We start from the raw sequence: 15,635 nt of genomic DNA on the forward strand, positions 1-15,635 counted from the left end.
CAGCCCCACACCAGGAGCCAGCAGCTGCTGGCAGCAGGTGTGATCTGCAGGACTCCTCTCTGGGTTTGTTTCCAGCTGCACGGGGCCTGGCTGGGCACCATTGCCAGGCGAACGCAGCCCCGGGCGCTGGCATGAGCTTCTTGCAGGCAGCAGCAGGTTGTTATAACAACAGGGGAGCCACAGACAGTGGTTTTCATTTCAGAACAAAGGCAGGAAAGAAAGAGGGGGGGCCAGGCTGTCTCACGGCCGCCCTCAGCCACACCGGCGCTTCCCCGTCCTGCCACAAGTGTCCGAGTTCCCCTGCAGCCCCCAGCGATGCCTTGGGGTGGGGAGTGCAGGCTGGGGGACCCAGGGAACTGTGAGCCCCTCCAAGAAAATCCCAATTTTTCCTTGGAGTAAGGAAAGAAGTTCACTTCAGCTGGCATGCAGTTTTTTGCCCCTGGCACGTTATTTGGCTGTGGGTGAACTCGGAACACTGAGCCACTTCCCAGGAGATGGATGGCCCCGTGTCCATGCCAGAGCAGCACACTGCCTCCTCCCATGCCCGAGCCCATCCTGCAGCGTGCCAGGTCCTGGCCAGCTCCAGGGGGCAGTGGCTGGGTTACCTTGGCAGCCCCAATCTGCTCCTTGCGGAACTTCTCCAGCGGCGTGATCAGCACCTCGCTGGCGTTCTCGATCTGGGGACAAAGACAGGCACAGCTCACCCGTGCTGCTGCACAGCCTTTTCCATGGGAACCCTCCCACAGCCCCCAGACACCCCCAGCTTCACCCCTCCATCTCTGCACACCTGTGACCCCCCCAGCACCAGCTGCTCTCCAAGCAAGACTCCATTCCTGATGCTTTCCAAGGTTTCCCTGCCAAGCCACCCTCTCCTTCTTCTGCCCTCCCCTGCAGCTCCACGCCAGCGAGGGAAGGAGCACTGGGGGCAGGCAGTCACTGTCACCACGGTGTCCCAGGTGCCACCACCCCCTGCTCCCAGGACAGCCGGGGCCATACCATGCGCATCCGCTCGTCTTCCAGGTTCCGCAGCACCGTGGCGAACTCCTGCAGAGACTTGGCTGGAAGGGACACAGCCAGCATTCAAAATTCAGTTTTTAAAGAAAGAAACTGCACAGAGGGGTTTTGTCTGTCTGTGTTTTGGGTGGGGAGGTTGGGGGTTTTATTATCCTTGCTCTCTCCCTAGAAAGGTTCCTGCCGCCCACAGCTGGCAGCAGAGCATCCCCAGGACCAGGCTTCCTCCTCCAGACAGCACCATCCTCAGCTCAAAGCTGCCCTGCCCAACAGACAGTCACCAACCAGCCCACAGCACGGCACTGGCCTCCAGCCATGCCCAGCACACGAGGGGCAGCTCCCCAGCACGGGCACGGCACCAGGGAGACCTGGCTGAGGAGCTATTTCTGCTGAGAGACTGGGCACAAATAAACAAGCAAAGTTCAATCAGGGCTAAAGCTTCTTTGCTCTCCTGGCTCCAGATGATGTGCACAATAAGCTCTAAAAGTTCAGCTGGGGCAGGAGCAGGAGGAGAGAGGGAAGGGGCTGAAGCCACCGCCCTGTGGCAGGAGAAGCTGTGGCAGAGCCAGGCTGAGTTCAGAGAGCCTTGCCAGGCTCGGCACTGCTGATTCCCCCAAGCTCAGGATCCTGTGTGGCACTGCTGCTCCTCTGCTTCAGAGCACAGCCCCTTGCAGTGTATCCAGCCACAACCACCTCCAGATCTCCTCTCCAGTGCAGAACACCCAGCTAACTGAGGTGCTTTCAGATATGGGCAATCTTCTCCCTTTCCTATCTGGCAGGGACAGATTTAGGCCAAGAAGCAACAGGCGATTCCCTGGGGGAGGCTGTGCTGCTGTTGAAGCAGGAGGAATGAACCATTTCCAGAGAGCACCCAGACAAACTCCCTTGGTGTCCTGGTGTGTTTCCCCGCCGTGCCCTGCTCGGGGTGTGGCTCCAGGAGCAGCAGGACTCACCTATGCAGATCTCATCGTCGGTCTCGGCGTCGCCGATGCAGCGGAATTTGAACTCGTTGAGGGAATCCGCGAACTTGCGCTTGGCGGCCGACAGGTCTGTGGAGCAGGGGACACAGGGACATCACAAACGGGATGTGCCCCAACAGCAGGATGCAGGCAGACACATGAACCCAGCCAGGAAATACCCACAGAGAGACCCCTGCCACCAGGGAAGCCCCAGAGCGCTGCCCTTCTGCACCCAGCCCAGGGACAGGGCTCTGTGGGGTCCCTGCCCCAAAACACCCTACAGGAGATGACACTTCAAAATGGCAAAAGAGCCACCCCAGAGCTCAGACCTAGAGCCATGGGGCAGCAGCAAATGGTGACACACAGTGACACTGCCCCCCAAGAGATGGCCCCTCTGCCATGCTCCTGGGCTGCTGAGGGCAGGCAGCAGCACAGAGCTTTATGGCTCCCCAAGCTGCAGATTCTCTCTGAGATCTGCATCCTATTAAGTTCTTACTTACAGTGACCTGAGTGGATCCAGGATTGGCTTTCCAGGCCAGCCCTGTTAACCTGGCACACACAGACAGTCCTGGGCACCGTGAGGCTGCAGCACTGCCCGTGGGAGGAACTCAGTGTTCGCTCCCTCGGGCATTTCTTCACTCGAAGCCCGAAATTCTACAGGTTTTTCCCTTTCCCAGCACCGGTGGAAAATGTGTGTGCACGCAAAGGCCGTTTCCTCCTCTCAGACACCACCAGCCAAGAGATAACCACAGCAGAGTCCAAGTGTTTTGCTTTCCCCATGGGATAAGGGAGCTGGCAACTTTCTCCAAGCATTAAAGCTGTTTTCCCAGTATTGCTGCTGACAGCCCTGGGGTTAATCCTGCCCAGTTCAGTCCCGGCTGCCCCCACACAACTGCCTCCTAAGGCAGCAGGAAATCACCCAGCCAAGGCAGGCAGGGAGAGGGAAATCCCTGGGAGCTTTCCCAGTGGAAAAGTACAGAGGGGGCTTCTTGGAGGAGAAGGTTCACACATAACAGGATTTGCACTTTGCTCCCTGGAGGATGGAACGAGCATGGCTTTTACACCCTTCCCGTGCCTGGAGCTGCCAGGAGCCTCCACTGGCACCTACAGAAGCAGGGCATGTTTTTTGGGGAAACTTCCCCAGTGCTCCTGGGCAGGGCTGAGAAGAGGGACTCAAGAGGGTGGGAGGGTTTGTTGCAGCTCAGCACAGGGCTGAGCAAAGGGCACTGGGACAGCCCTGTGCAGCTCTCCCTGCCCCCTTCCATGTGCCTGAGCTGGTGTCAGCAGCAGAGCAGCCTCCTGCCCTCACCAGAGCTTGCTGGAGCAGCCCCAGGGCTCGGGGACTCTCACCCAGTCCCTCCTTCCTGCCCTGGAATAACCACAGAGATGATGTGAACGCTCTAAGGAGCCATTTCCTCTCCCCCAGCCCCCCAAGCCCTTGGCCACATTCCATGTGCCACGTCCCCACCTGAACCAGGCCTGAGGTGACATCTCTTGTGCCCACCACTGGCTGGGCAGGACCCCAGAGCTGGAGGCTGCTGCAGCACAGGGATGAACACCTGGGGGGACTGAGCTCCCCAGCCTGGGCCAGGGCCACCCTCTCCATGTCACCCTCCCCAGGGCCACCCTCTCCATGCCACCCTCACCAGGGCCACCCTCCCCAGGTCACCCTCCCCAGGGTCACCCTCTCCATGCCACCCTCACCAGGGTCACCCTCTCCTCCACCTGAGGGTGAGGAGCAGGTCAGGGCTCTGGGACCAGGCACGAGCCAGAGCAAAGCCAGGAAGCCTCTGGAGCCCTCAGCACTGACAGCAATGGCCCATGGCGCTTATAAATAGGCAAGGGAGAGGCAGGGGGAGAGGGAGATAACTCCTGCAGTGACAGTGATAAAGGACAAAATTAGCAGCAGGATCAGCCAGAAAAGGAGAGAGGGGCACCCATGCCCACGCTGTGGGGCCCCATTGTCCTCCCCAGGCACTGTCAGGCCACCCATGCCCCAGCATCCCCTCTTCCTGGAACCCTCAGCTGCATTTTGGGACAACACCCCTGCAGTGGAGGCAGGAAGGCCCAGGGAGAACAGAGCAGCCCCTTGATGAGCCTCAGCTCCTGTGGGTTCTTCTTCCCCAGGGCTGTGAACAAGCAAACCCCAAATCCTGCAAAAGCTCAACAGAATCTGCTGCTTCCTCTCACTCACGAGCAAAACCACCCAGGCCCCGCACATGAGTCACACCAGGGCTGCACCAGGGGCTGGCAAGTTTTCCTTCCAAGTTCTCTGCTGGCTTGATCAGTCAACCACAGCATCAGGGAAAGCCACCACAAAAAAAGCCTGAAAAATCCTTCTGCCTGAGCAACACAACCAGCTCAGGTTGCAGGTCTCATCATCATCATCATCATCATCACCTCCCATGGCTCCCTTTTCCCACCTGGGCTGGTGAGGATGGAACAAACCCTTCAGGAAAGTCCCCTTGACAGAAAACTGGCACACACAATCCACCTGCACAGCTCCAGCCACCAAGGATCTGAACAAAATGTCCTTTTAAAAGAGACGCGTCCCCCCCATCCACTGCATCCCCAACACCCACCTCAGGAACAGCAGGAACAGGGACAGCTCCCAGCAGGTCAGAGGGCAGCAGCTTTCCTGGAAGCAGCCTCAGATAACCCCTGTGGCTGTCCCTGCTCCCTCACACCCAGCCCAGGGGTCACCCCACCTTCCTCCTCCCTCTGCAGCCAGGCAATTGCTGGCTGAATTCCATCCCAGCCACACACCTCCAGCTCCAGGGCTCCCTCCAAACCTGCTTGAAGGGACCTTCTCCAGCCCCAGGAATCCTGCAAGGCGCCAGCAGCAAGGCAGCACCTCGTGCTCCTGTGTCCCCCCTCCTCCTCCTCAGCTACTGAGAGCTCAGCCTTTCTGGGAAGTGGCTGCTGTTACTACAAGGAGACTGAAGTGGTTGCTTCTTACATAAAAAGCCTCTTCCAAAGGAATTTGGAACTACTGAAAAAGGCCATTTGTAGAAGGATTGTGTCATGATTTCCCACCCCTCCTCCATGAGTGCAGCACCCCGGGCACTGTGGGGTGACCCCACTCAGCCAGGTCTGCAGTCAGCACCCCAGAAACAACAGCTAGGACACTGAGGGGAACCACAACCCATCAAACTGAGATGTCAGGAAGATAAATGTCCCCCCCGGCTGGTCCTGCTGCCTGGTCCGTGTTGGGAAGATCAGGTCAGCCAGGGCAAAGTGAACCTGCTGGCTCAGAGGTGGGGGCTCTCCCCAGAGCTGCCTCTGCAGCCAGTCTGCTGCTTAAGCTGGAAAGAGCAAAAAGCTCTGGCTCAGCTGGACCCAGGACAGGGCAGCAGCAGCAGGATGGGTGGTTCAGGTCAAAGACAAGCCCGCTGCTGGGTCTGGCCATGAAGGGTTAATGCTGCTACAGAGGGGGAGCAGAGGATGCTGCTCTCGGGGCTCTGGGCTCTGCCAGAGGCTGTGCTCACACGGAGCAGGATTTCTACACTTCCTGCAAAGAAAACTGCTTAATAGCCTATATTTACTGTTCAAGTGGACAACAGGAACTGAGACTCCTGCCCCTTCCTTCCCCCACAGCAAAGAGCAGCAGGAACAGCAGGCTCGGGCTGGCTGTCCCCTGCAAGCCCCCGGAGAGGGACAGGAGGACAATGCCAGCCCCATCAGCAGCCCCTCTGCCCCAGGCAGGGCAGACTGGGGGGTCAGCACTCCCAGCCCTCATTTGGCTGCAGGGAACAGGACACAGCACCTCCCCAGCTCCCCAGGGGCCAGCCGGGATGGGTAATCCAAGGAACAGCCACTCTAATCAGCCCCGGATTACAGCCTGCCTTTCCAAGGGTGCTCAGAGAGCAGCAATATGGTGTCTGTCCCCACAGCCAGCCAGGGCTGCAGCTCAGCACCCCTTCTGGGCTCACACAACGCTCCTGCGGCTCAGGGACGCCCAGGGAGGGGCTTTGGGAAAGATCAGAGCTGGGCCTGGCCCATGGATGCTTGGAGCACTCTGCAGGGGACTCTCCTCCAGCCCGGCCCCGCAGTTCGTGCAGGAATCCAGCAACACGAACCTCATGCCTGCAAGCAGCGTTTGCAGCTGCCAGTTTGCAGTTTCACCCGGCCAGCCCCAGCCCTTGCAGCACTGGGGTCAGCACCGAGCGTCAGGGCAGCATCACAAAACGCTTCATTTGCTGCACAAGGTTTAAATCCCCTCTTCCAGCAAGGTCAGCAAAGCCCTGCTCCCTGCTCTGGCCCAGTCCCAGAGTCCCCTCCACACAGAATTAGCACTGACTTGTTTATTAAACAACTTCTCCACCGGGTGGTTGGAGTTAATCAGTGATTTAGGATGGGACGGCAGCTGCTGGCAGGTTCCCCCTCTGAATCATCATGAGCAAATAGATCAAACCAGATGGGCAGAGCCCACCCCACCTCCAGCACAGCTTCTGCCATCATGTTCTGCACAACAGCCTGTGGAGAGGCTGCCACGGCTTGGCACACGCCACAGATGGAGGTTAGAGAGTGCCAAAGACAGCAAGGTGGCCCCAAGGACCAGGGCCACGGGCACAGTCCCTGCAGTCACCCCAAGGCAGGGAGAGCATCACTGAGTGGCCCCACAGCCCCCCAGACCCCATTTCGGTGCCTTTTCCACACACACAGCCTCCAGCTGAGCCTTGTCTCAGCAGCACACCCAGGGAGGCCAAATCCCAGCAGTTCATTTTTACCAAGTTTACAAGCACACATTCCCTACACAGCACGCTTCAAGCAAAAAACCCAAAACTGCTCAGATGTGCTAGAACGCAAAATAACCCGAAGCTCTGTCCGAGACGCCCCAGCAGGGCAGGTCCAGGAGGTGCCCCAGCTGTGGCTCAGCCCTGCCCTGCAGCCAGGGGAGTGCCGGGCACTGCTGCCAGCCGAGGCATCCCCGTCTGCCCGGACCCACACGCTCAGCTGGCTCCGTATGGCAGCGCTGGCCGCAGGGACAGAGAGCCCTCTGTGTGCTGAATGGCACCAGTGACAGGCTCAAACAGCACATCACATCTCAGCAACACGCCGAGGACACGAATTATTGCCACGGTATTTTAAGAGATAAAGGTTCTGCACTTCGTGAAAAACAAAGTTATCCCTTGGAAGGGCTGCCTGGCTGCACAGCTAAAATTATCCCTGCTGCCCACCAGCCCAGCACCCCGGCCACGTCATCGTGCCACCCCCAAATCAATAATGCTCCCAGTTATCTTGGGAGCTTCGCCAGGCCAGGACGTTTCTGCAAAGCTTCCCAAGATTCCTGATGGAAGGCACTGCAGATCCAAGGGAAACGAAGCCAGAAGGACCATCAAGGCCAGTCCAGTGTGTCCAGCGTGACATCCTGCAGCAGGGCCAGGGCTGCAGCACCAGCAAGGCAAGAAACCACTTCCTTCAACTCCCACTGCTGCAGCCACACTCCTGTTTTCCCTGGTTTGAGGGAGTCAATGGTCAACTGGAACCCTTGTCCTTCTGCCCCGCTTCTCAACCATGAACCAGCCCTGGACTTCCTCAGGCCCTGGAGCCCTGAGCCCAGCGCTGAGCCTGCTCTGCCACAGAGGCAAAGGTCTCACAGTCTCTCTCCATCCTTCCCGTTCAGCTTTTCTTAGCACTCACTCATCAAGTCATTGCAACAAAGGCTCTCTCGTGAGTCAGATCTTTATCTCACAGCGGCTGAGACACTGCAGAAACCAGCTCATGCAAACAGCTCTGCCTTTCCCACCTCAGAGTGTCACCAGGGTTGTGACACTGGCAGCAGAGAAGCTGGTCCAGGCAGCAGGGATGGGTTAACGATGCAGTTGATGAAGTGTCCCTGACACAGTTAATGAAGTGCCCCTCACCCCAGGTCCCATCTGAAGGGACTTTAGCACTGGGCATGTGAACCATCGAACAACGACCTCTCCATCCCACCAGGAAGGGGAGACTTGGAAGACTCCCTCCTGTCCCACACAGAAACCCTGGGGATGTTCTCCCCCTGCCCACACAGGACTTCTCTGCAGGAACCACGCCAAAGAGAAGTGCCCTGTCCTGTGGCCAGCACAGCCTGGCCCTGGCCCTGCTCTGCATTCATCAGGTTATTTTGATGAGCTGCAGCAGCTCCTGACTCAGAGACCACTGTGGGGACAGGGGACAGAGGTGCAGATGCCAGGTGGGATGAAGGGCAGCGATGGCAGCTGGAGTGCCCAGGAGCTCTGGTGTGCGCAGCCCCAGGTGCCAGGCAGCAAAGCTTGCCCTGCCTGCAGCCAGGACAGGCAGGAAACAAAACCCAGGAATGATGTAGAGGACCCCTGGAAAGGCTTCCCATTCCTGGCGAGCCTGAGGAGACAGATGTCTGCAGCTGCGGGGAGGCACAGCCCAACACGAGTCCTCACTCCCAGCAAGGAGCAGCGGGGCTCAGAGAAACACGGGCATGACAGAGCCCTCCTGGCAGCCCTGGCAACCACTCCATACCCCAGGATGGCCCTAGAAGCTAAGGGGCCCAAAGCCAGGTACCACCAGCCTGGCAGGCAGCTTCCAGGCTGACCAGCACCATGCAGAGAACCAGCACATGGGATCAGCAGAACCCCCAGCACTGAGCAGAGCCCTTGGTGACCCCTGCCCAGGGGGCTTCCCGGTGCTCTGCACAAACATGGCAACGTCCCAGTCCTGCCACAGCCCCCAGAGCATCACTGCCGGCAGCTCCTGAAGGGCACAGCCCACCTGCCCCCAGCCCAGGGCAGCATCCCCCGGATGCCATCCCCAGTCTCTTGAGCTGGACTCGGAGCATTTCGTGCACTTAGCAGCAAAACAAAACAAAACGGGATTTCTCCACTTCCCCACCCAGCTCCCACGTCTGGCACCTTTCCCTGTGCTTATTTTTGTTCACATCCTGGTGCTGTTTTATGGCAGAGCCCCCCGGCCCGTCCCAACCTGCAGCAGAGTCTGCCGGGCAGGGAGCCGGGCGTCGGAGCAACAGGAGTTCAGGTGGGAGCAGGCACGGTGTCCGAATAGAATCAAGTGTAAATATTCACCACTCCAACACAGAGGAGGGATGCATCCAAACAGCCAACACAGGCAACAGCCTAAGTGCCTGGAAAACACCAGGGACGTGGTAATGAAATGGAAAATTACCGCCCCGGCTGGCATTTCCATGGGCACCGGCTGCACGAGCACACCATGTGAGGAAGCAGCAGTGAAAATCCCTGTGTCCCAATCAGGCCAGGGATTTGGGCACAGTGCTGGCTCAGAGAGATGCCAGACCTGCTGAGCACAGCTGTCCCACTGCACTGAGTGCATGACCTTCAAACCCCAATCCCCAACTGCAATTCCCAAAACCAGGACTTTGAATATCACATTTCCCCTCCGCCTGCACACTGCTCCAGGCAGCTCATGTAAATGCCTCCAGCCTTACACCCGTGAGTAAAGTGCCTGCTAGGGCAGGATGGAAGTGCCATGTTTTACTCACAGCTCCCCATGCCCCCCAGTTCCCTCACTGGGGAGTGCACGTCAGCCCCTACCAGCATGACACTGCTCCAATAATTGTAGCTTCTCCTCCAAGTGCCAGGAAAAGTTCAGGGTGGGCATCAGGAGAAATTTCTTCCAGGTCTGTCATTGGAAGGGCCTCCCCAGGGAGGTGGTGGAGCCCCCACGCCTGGAGGTGTCCAAGGAAGGACTGGATGTGGCACTCTGTTCTGGGCTGGTTGACAAGATGGTGACGGGTCACAGGTCGGACTTGATAATCTTGGAGGTCATTTCCATCCTCAATCATGGTGTATTTCTGTGATTCCTCTCCAAACCCTGGTACGACCCACAGGAAGGCTGCAGATGACTTTACCCTTGTTACCACAATATTTCATCGACTGGAGCCCGGAATCACATTTCATTAGGACAGAACGCCCTGCCCGAGACAGCTAATCGATTTAGAGGACACTAATCCAGAAGAAATTTGCTCCTGACCCAGGCAATGCCCATTAGTGGAGCAGAAGGGGGTCTGGCAGGGGGGGCTGTGGCAGAGCCCCTGCCAGACCCCGCCAGGCAGAGCAGATTGCCTCAGGCACTGGCCCCGCTTCTGGATTAGTTAGTCATTAAATCTAATTAGCTAATAGGTGGGCCACAGGGAGCACGCTTGATTTCCCAAGAGGGAAATGATCCCCAGGGGATCATGGGCCCGGAGACCCCCGTGCCACAGGTGGGGAGGGGACCAGCGCCCTGTCCCTGCGGGCAGGAGGGACAGGAGGCCCTCCTGGCACGTCCCAGCCAGGCCATGGCACGGGGCAGTGCCTTCCCTGTCCCCATGCCAGAGGCAGCAGCTCCTGGCACAGCCAGGGCAGGGAGCAGGGTCAGCTCCGAGCCCCTCCAGAGGCTGTTCTGCACAACCTCCTTCCTCCTCCTCCTCCCCTCCCAAGGAGGCTGCGGAAATCCTTTTGTCGCCGGTGCTCCTCCACCTCAGCTGTAAGAACAGGAAAAATCCCACTGTGCTTGCAGGAACATCAGTGGCAAGTGAGTCAATTTTTCCTGCTTCGGCAGGAAAAGAGAAATATAAATTAAAATCTCTAGTGGAGCTTAGGGAGGCAGGCAGGGTGAGGACAGGGATGCACAGCCCAGGGCGCAGCACAGAACCAAGGAATAGTTTAGGTGGGAAAAGCCCTCCAAGATTCTCACATCCTGCTCTTCCCCCTGCACTGCCAAAGCCAACAATCACCACTGTCATCATCTGTAAAACCCCTGCAGGATGGTGACTCCACCACTGCCCTGGGCAGCCCGTGCCAGTATGTGACCACCCTTTCCAGGAAGAAATCACTGCCTTCAACCCGGGCTTTCCCCTGGAATTCACGGGAGAGACACCCAAAGCTCTGCTCTGCAATGGTTGGGATTTTTGTAAAACATTGCTTAGCAACCAGCACTCCACGAGGGCATCGCTCTGGACAGACGCTGCTTCAGCGAGACAAAGAATGAAAATCCGGCAGAGGGACAGCCTAGCAGGCAGTGACAGGAAAAGGCACACGCCAGCTCTTTTTACAGGTCACTCGGCCCAGAGAACCCTCCACGCTTCCCTCATTGTGGATCGTGGAATCCCAGACTGGTTTGGGTTGGAAGGGACCTTAAAGCTCATCTCATTCCACCCCTGCCATGGGCTGGGACACCTTCCACTGTCCCAGCTGCTCCCAGCCCTGCCTGAGGGTGCAGGGAAGGCTGAGGAGGCAGCCCCAGCCCTCGGCTGTACCCCAATCCCTGCTGCTCCCCGTGCCAGGGCCAGATGGTCCGGAGGCTGCTGAGCTTCCCACGGCTCTGGCTGGAAACCCGCCTGGCACCACGGCACAGCATCCCCTTCCCTCAGTCCCCACGGCACAGAGCACCCCAGCACACCCCCTGCACCCCAGCATGCCGGGATCCCCCAGTTCCTGCTGGGAGCCGAGGCAGAGGAGCCAATTCCCAGCTCCTCCAAGCCACACTAGAGACCATCCTCGCCACTAACCACCGGGCTGATGGAAACCATCCTCGCCACTAACAGCCGGGGTGATGCCCCAAAGATCCACCCTGGGCAGGGGCCCACGGGCCCAGGGCCACCAGTGCTTGCATGGAGCAGGTGGAAGCACCTTCGGTGTGGGGAGTGTGCCAGGAAAACAGAAAACATCCCTGGCCCAGGAAAACTAGGAAAACATCCATGTCCCAGGAAAACATCCCTGTCCCAGGAAAACTGGGAAAGCATCCTGGTCCCAGGAAAACATCCCTGTCCCAGGAAAACATCCCTGTCCCAGGAAAACTGGGAAAGCATCCTGGTCCCAGGAAAACATCCCTGTCCTAGGAAAACATCCCTGTCCCAGGAAAACTGGGATAGCATCCTGGTCCCAGGAAGCCAGGAAAACATCCCTGTCCCAGGAAGCCAGGAAAACACGCCTGTCCCCGGCGGCGGTGACAGCCGCTCGCGTGCCCGGGGGAGGAGGAGGGGATGATTCACAGCAGAGCGAACAAGCTGTGCAGGTTTCCGTACGAGCTCCCCCTCGCTCTGCCTCCCCTCCCACCCACCACGGTCACGCTGCAGCTACTCATCCCAGCGCTGGGAAAAGCAAGGATGAAGTAACCCGAGCCCAGCCAGGGACGCCTGGCACAGCCTGTCCCCCGCTGTCCCCCAGCCTGTCCCACTGCTGGATGCTGCAAAGGGGCCCAGAATGACCCAAACCAGAACCACAGGCTGAGTTTGGCCACACTGGCACCGCTGCTGCCCCCTGGACACAGCAAGGGGACAGAAACCCCTCTGCCATGGTGCAGGAATGCCGACCCCTGAGCAGCCCTGCCCTGGTTTGTGGCTCCTGGGCTTCGGGGAGAAGCACACCTCGATTTTAGGGTGCAAAGGGGTTGGTGGTCCCCCTCTGCCAGCCAGGGAGGGGTCTGGCAGACAGCAAGGGCAGAACCGACCTGCCCCATGCCATGCCTGGTGCTGAATCAGCCAGGGAAGCAGCAGCACGTGTGCCAACCTGCCGAGAGCACAGGGACAGCGGGCACGGCCGCCTCCCACCCGCTGCAGCAACCATGGGAACGGCATCTCCTCGCTCGGATTGCCCGCGTCACTGCCAGCTGCCACTGCAAGGCAAAGGGAAAACAAGGGAAACCTAAAGAGCCCACCGCTCCCAGCCCACGTCCAGGGCACACAGGTGACGCCACACACGCCGCAGGTGACGCCACACACGCCGCAGGTGACGCCACACACGCCGCAGGTGATGCCACACACGCCGCAGGTGACGCCACACACCTCTCAGTCTGGCAGCACTGCAGAAACAAACGGAGACAGATGATTCAAGCTGTGCCAGCACATCTGCAGCCTTGGGAAAACAGCCTCCTGACCCAAATCAGGCAAATCTGCTCCGTGCTGGAAGCATGAGCAGGACACAGCTCGTGGGGGACTCCCAGTGCTGGAGGAACACAGGGATGTTCCTGTGTTCCAGGGACATCCAACCTGGCCCTTCACATCCCTCCCCAAGCCTACCCTGCCCAGAGTCCCTCCCTGGACACAGGTGTGCACCCTCAGTCTCCTCCAGCTCTGGCAGTGCCAGCCCCTGCCCCTCAGAGCTGCCCTCTACGCCAGGCCATCCCCTGCCATCCCAAAAGGCTGGGTTTAGCCTGGCATGGCACTCGAGCTCAGCACAGGCCCTGCAGCTCCTCCGGGCTCTGTCCCCACCCCAGCTATCGGGACACATGCCCAGAGGTGCTCTGTGGCACGCTCCCAATCACAGAGATCTCCCAGCCCTGTTAAGGAGCCTTCTGTCAGCAGCGTGTAAAAGATGTAATCGTGAACACAGGCTGTCCTGCACAGCCCAGCCCTGCTGCTCACGGGGCTCGCTGTCAGTGCTGCTGACAGCCAGACCTACTCCAGCCCAGCCCCACACCCCACAGCACCCACCCAGCGCCTCCTGCAGGACCCGAGGAGCCCACCCCACCCTCCCCAGCTCCCGCCATCAGTCCCCAAACCTGCCAGCATTGTGGGGTCGTGGCTGGGGTGGGATCCCCTGGGAGATGAGGGAATGTTCCCTGGGGATACAGGGACCACTCCTGGCAGGGAGGATCCTCCTGCATGGATCACAGCACGGCAGTGCACCCAGGGAACCGCTGCAGCATCCGGCAGGGAGAGTTCCCTCTGACATTCAGGTGGGATGAGTGTGCAGCCCTCTGGAGCCAGCCCTGCCAGCACAAGGGTCCCTCCAGGGCTCAAAGTGCAGACCCATGGTCACAAACAGCACCTCCCCAGCAGGAATATGTTCCTGTTGCTAATTTCCACTGGGGAGGAAGAGGAGGATCAACTTGTGCTAAAACTGAAGCACAGTAATATCACCTGTCCCATCCCTCATTTGAATAAAATCCCAGACAAGTTATTAAAGATGTGGCTGCACAAGCCACACAGGTCATGCAAAGCAGGAGAAGTCCTTGGTGCCTCTGGCTCTGCTGGTGCAGGACTGGCTGAGCCATAACCATATCTCCTCCACAGCTCAAAGTACTCCCTAACCAACTGTTTCCTACAGGAATGAAGAGGGAAAAAATGCACCCTGACACAGGAGAGCCTTGTTACACATTACACCTCGGCTGGGTGAACAAAGCAGGAAAAAATCAAAGTAAATCATTTTACCAGCCAAACCCAAAGCCACGTGCTTTCCCTGCGGTTTGCAAGGCAGAGGGAGAGCCCAGGGAGGCCTGGAGGGGCAGGCAGAGATCCTCCCCTGCCCGTCCAAGCATGGAAGGAGCTCCTTGGGAAACGCTTGGATGCTCCAGGAAACCTTCCCTGCAGCAAGGCAAGGCAGCAGCTCCCAGCGCTGGGCAGACACAGGTGGGCTGTGAGGCACAGGGGACTCACCTGGGCTGCCCAGCCCTGCACCGTGTCTCACAGCACAGCCCCAGCAGAGCCCAGTGCCAGCGGTCACGGCAACCCAGCCAGGGGGTGACTGCTGGTTTTGCACCCTGCGGGAGGCACAGTGTTCCTTCTCCTCCAAACAGGAGCCTGCAGAGCCCAGCTCTCTCCTGGGCAGGAGCACAGCTCTGAGCACTCAGGTTTGCACCTGCACAAACAGGGGCTGCCCCTGGAAAGGCCAGACCTAAACCTCTGCACCTTGATCCCTCCGTGCAAAGGTGGTGAGAAGGTTTGGGCTGTGATTGTTTTCTTCAGGGATCAGAAGAGCAAGAAGGATGAAAACAACGTAAGATGGGCTTTGGATTCCTTCTCCCCAGCACCAAACACCTGGGGCACAAGGACCTGTCACCCCAGATGGCAGCAGGCTACAAGGCAGCCCCAGACTGCTCCAGCACACCCAAGGGCTTTCCCCCTGCCCTGCACACGAGGGCCCTTCAGTGCCCAGCAGCCTGTGCTCTACCTGCCCTTTGCCCACCCCAGCCACTCCCAGGGCACCAAGTGAGCTGGCCCAGGGGCCATGGGCAGCAGGATGACAAAGTGGGCAACCCCTGTCACTGTCCTTATCACCCACCTAAGCCTTGTTTGCGTACAAAGGGAATAAGTAAACACTGGGCAAAAGTTTCACTTTCGCTTCTGTTGCAGATCCAGCGCCAGCTCCATCCAGGACAGGCACTGCCACCCCACAGCTAGGACAGGCACTGCCACCCCACAGCCACGACAGGCACTGCCACCCCCATCCATCCAGGACAGGCACTGCCACCCCACAGACAGGACAGCATGTGCCCTGGGAAGTCAGCAGGGCCAGAGGAGTTCCCAGGCACTGCAGGATCCAGGGCCCAGCCCAGCATCACCCCTCAGTCCCGTCCCTCTCGCTGAGCTCTGGCCAAAAAAACAGCAAAAGGAAAAAGCACCAAACCCAGAACACCAAACCAGCCCAGCTGTGCCCTTCCTGTGGGAGCCCGGGGCATGGCATGGCCCCACCAGGACCCAGCCCGTGTGCCCACATGGGGAGGGGGCTCACAGAGCCACCCCAGCCCAGCCCCACCACACAAATTGCAGTTTGTGCCGTGGGAGCAGGGCAGCAGCCAGGGCGTGGACGGGTTTGGTGGCTTCAAATTAGTGCCTGGGAGTTGGAAGAAGGAAAACAAACCGGCAGAAACGTGGCAGGGCACCAGGCTGCACCCAGTGCCTGAAGGGGACAACAGCCCCATGGCCACCGGGACAGGCGCCTGGCAGCACAGGGAGAAGGGCACAGGGAGGAG

At 59.0% G+C, this 15,635-nt stretch overlaps 1 protein-coding gene across 6 annotated transcripts in view; it reads right to left on the minus strand.

The window, feature by feature from the left end:
- Positions 1 to 15,635, minus strand: part of ARHGAP26 (Rho GTPase activating protein 26) — a 99,873-nt gene that overhangs the window by 80,144 nt on the left and 4,094 nt on the right. For 5 of the 6 annotated variants that reach the window (XM_038150491.1, XM_038150489.1, XM_038150490.1 and 2 more), the window contains exons 2-4: positions 1,965 to 2,060; positions 997 to 1,058; positions 606 to 677 (exon numbers count right to left, since the gene is read on the minus strand). In XM_038150491.1, coding sequence (XP_038006419.1) covers positions 606 to 677; positions 997 to 1,058; positions 1,965 to 2,060 — 230 coding nt within the window. Of the gene's footprint in view, positions 1 to 605; positions 678 to 996; positions 1,059 to 1,964; positions 2,061 to 4,736; positions 5,578 to 15,635 lie in introns of those variants that run through there. The other variant, XM_038150494.1, reaches the window with a different exon arrangement.

Source organism: Motacilla alba, chromosome 13 (genome assembly GCF_015832195.1).
Source record: "Motacilla alba alba isolate MOTALB_02 chromosome 13, Motacilla_alba_V1.0_pri, whole genome shotgun sequence".
Taxonomy (NCBI): domain Eukaryota; kingdom Metazoa; phylum Chordata; class Aves; order Passeriformes; family Motacillidae; genus Motacilla; species Motacilla alba.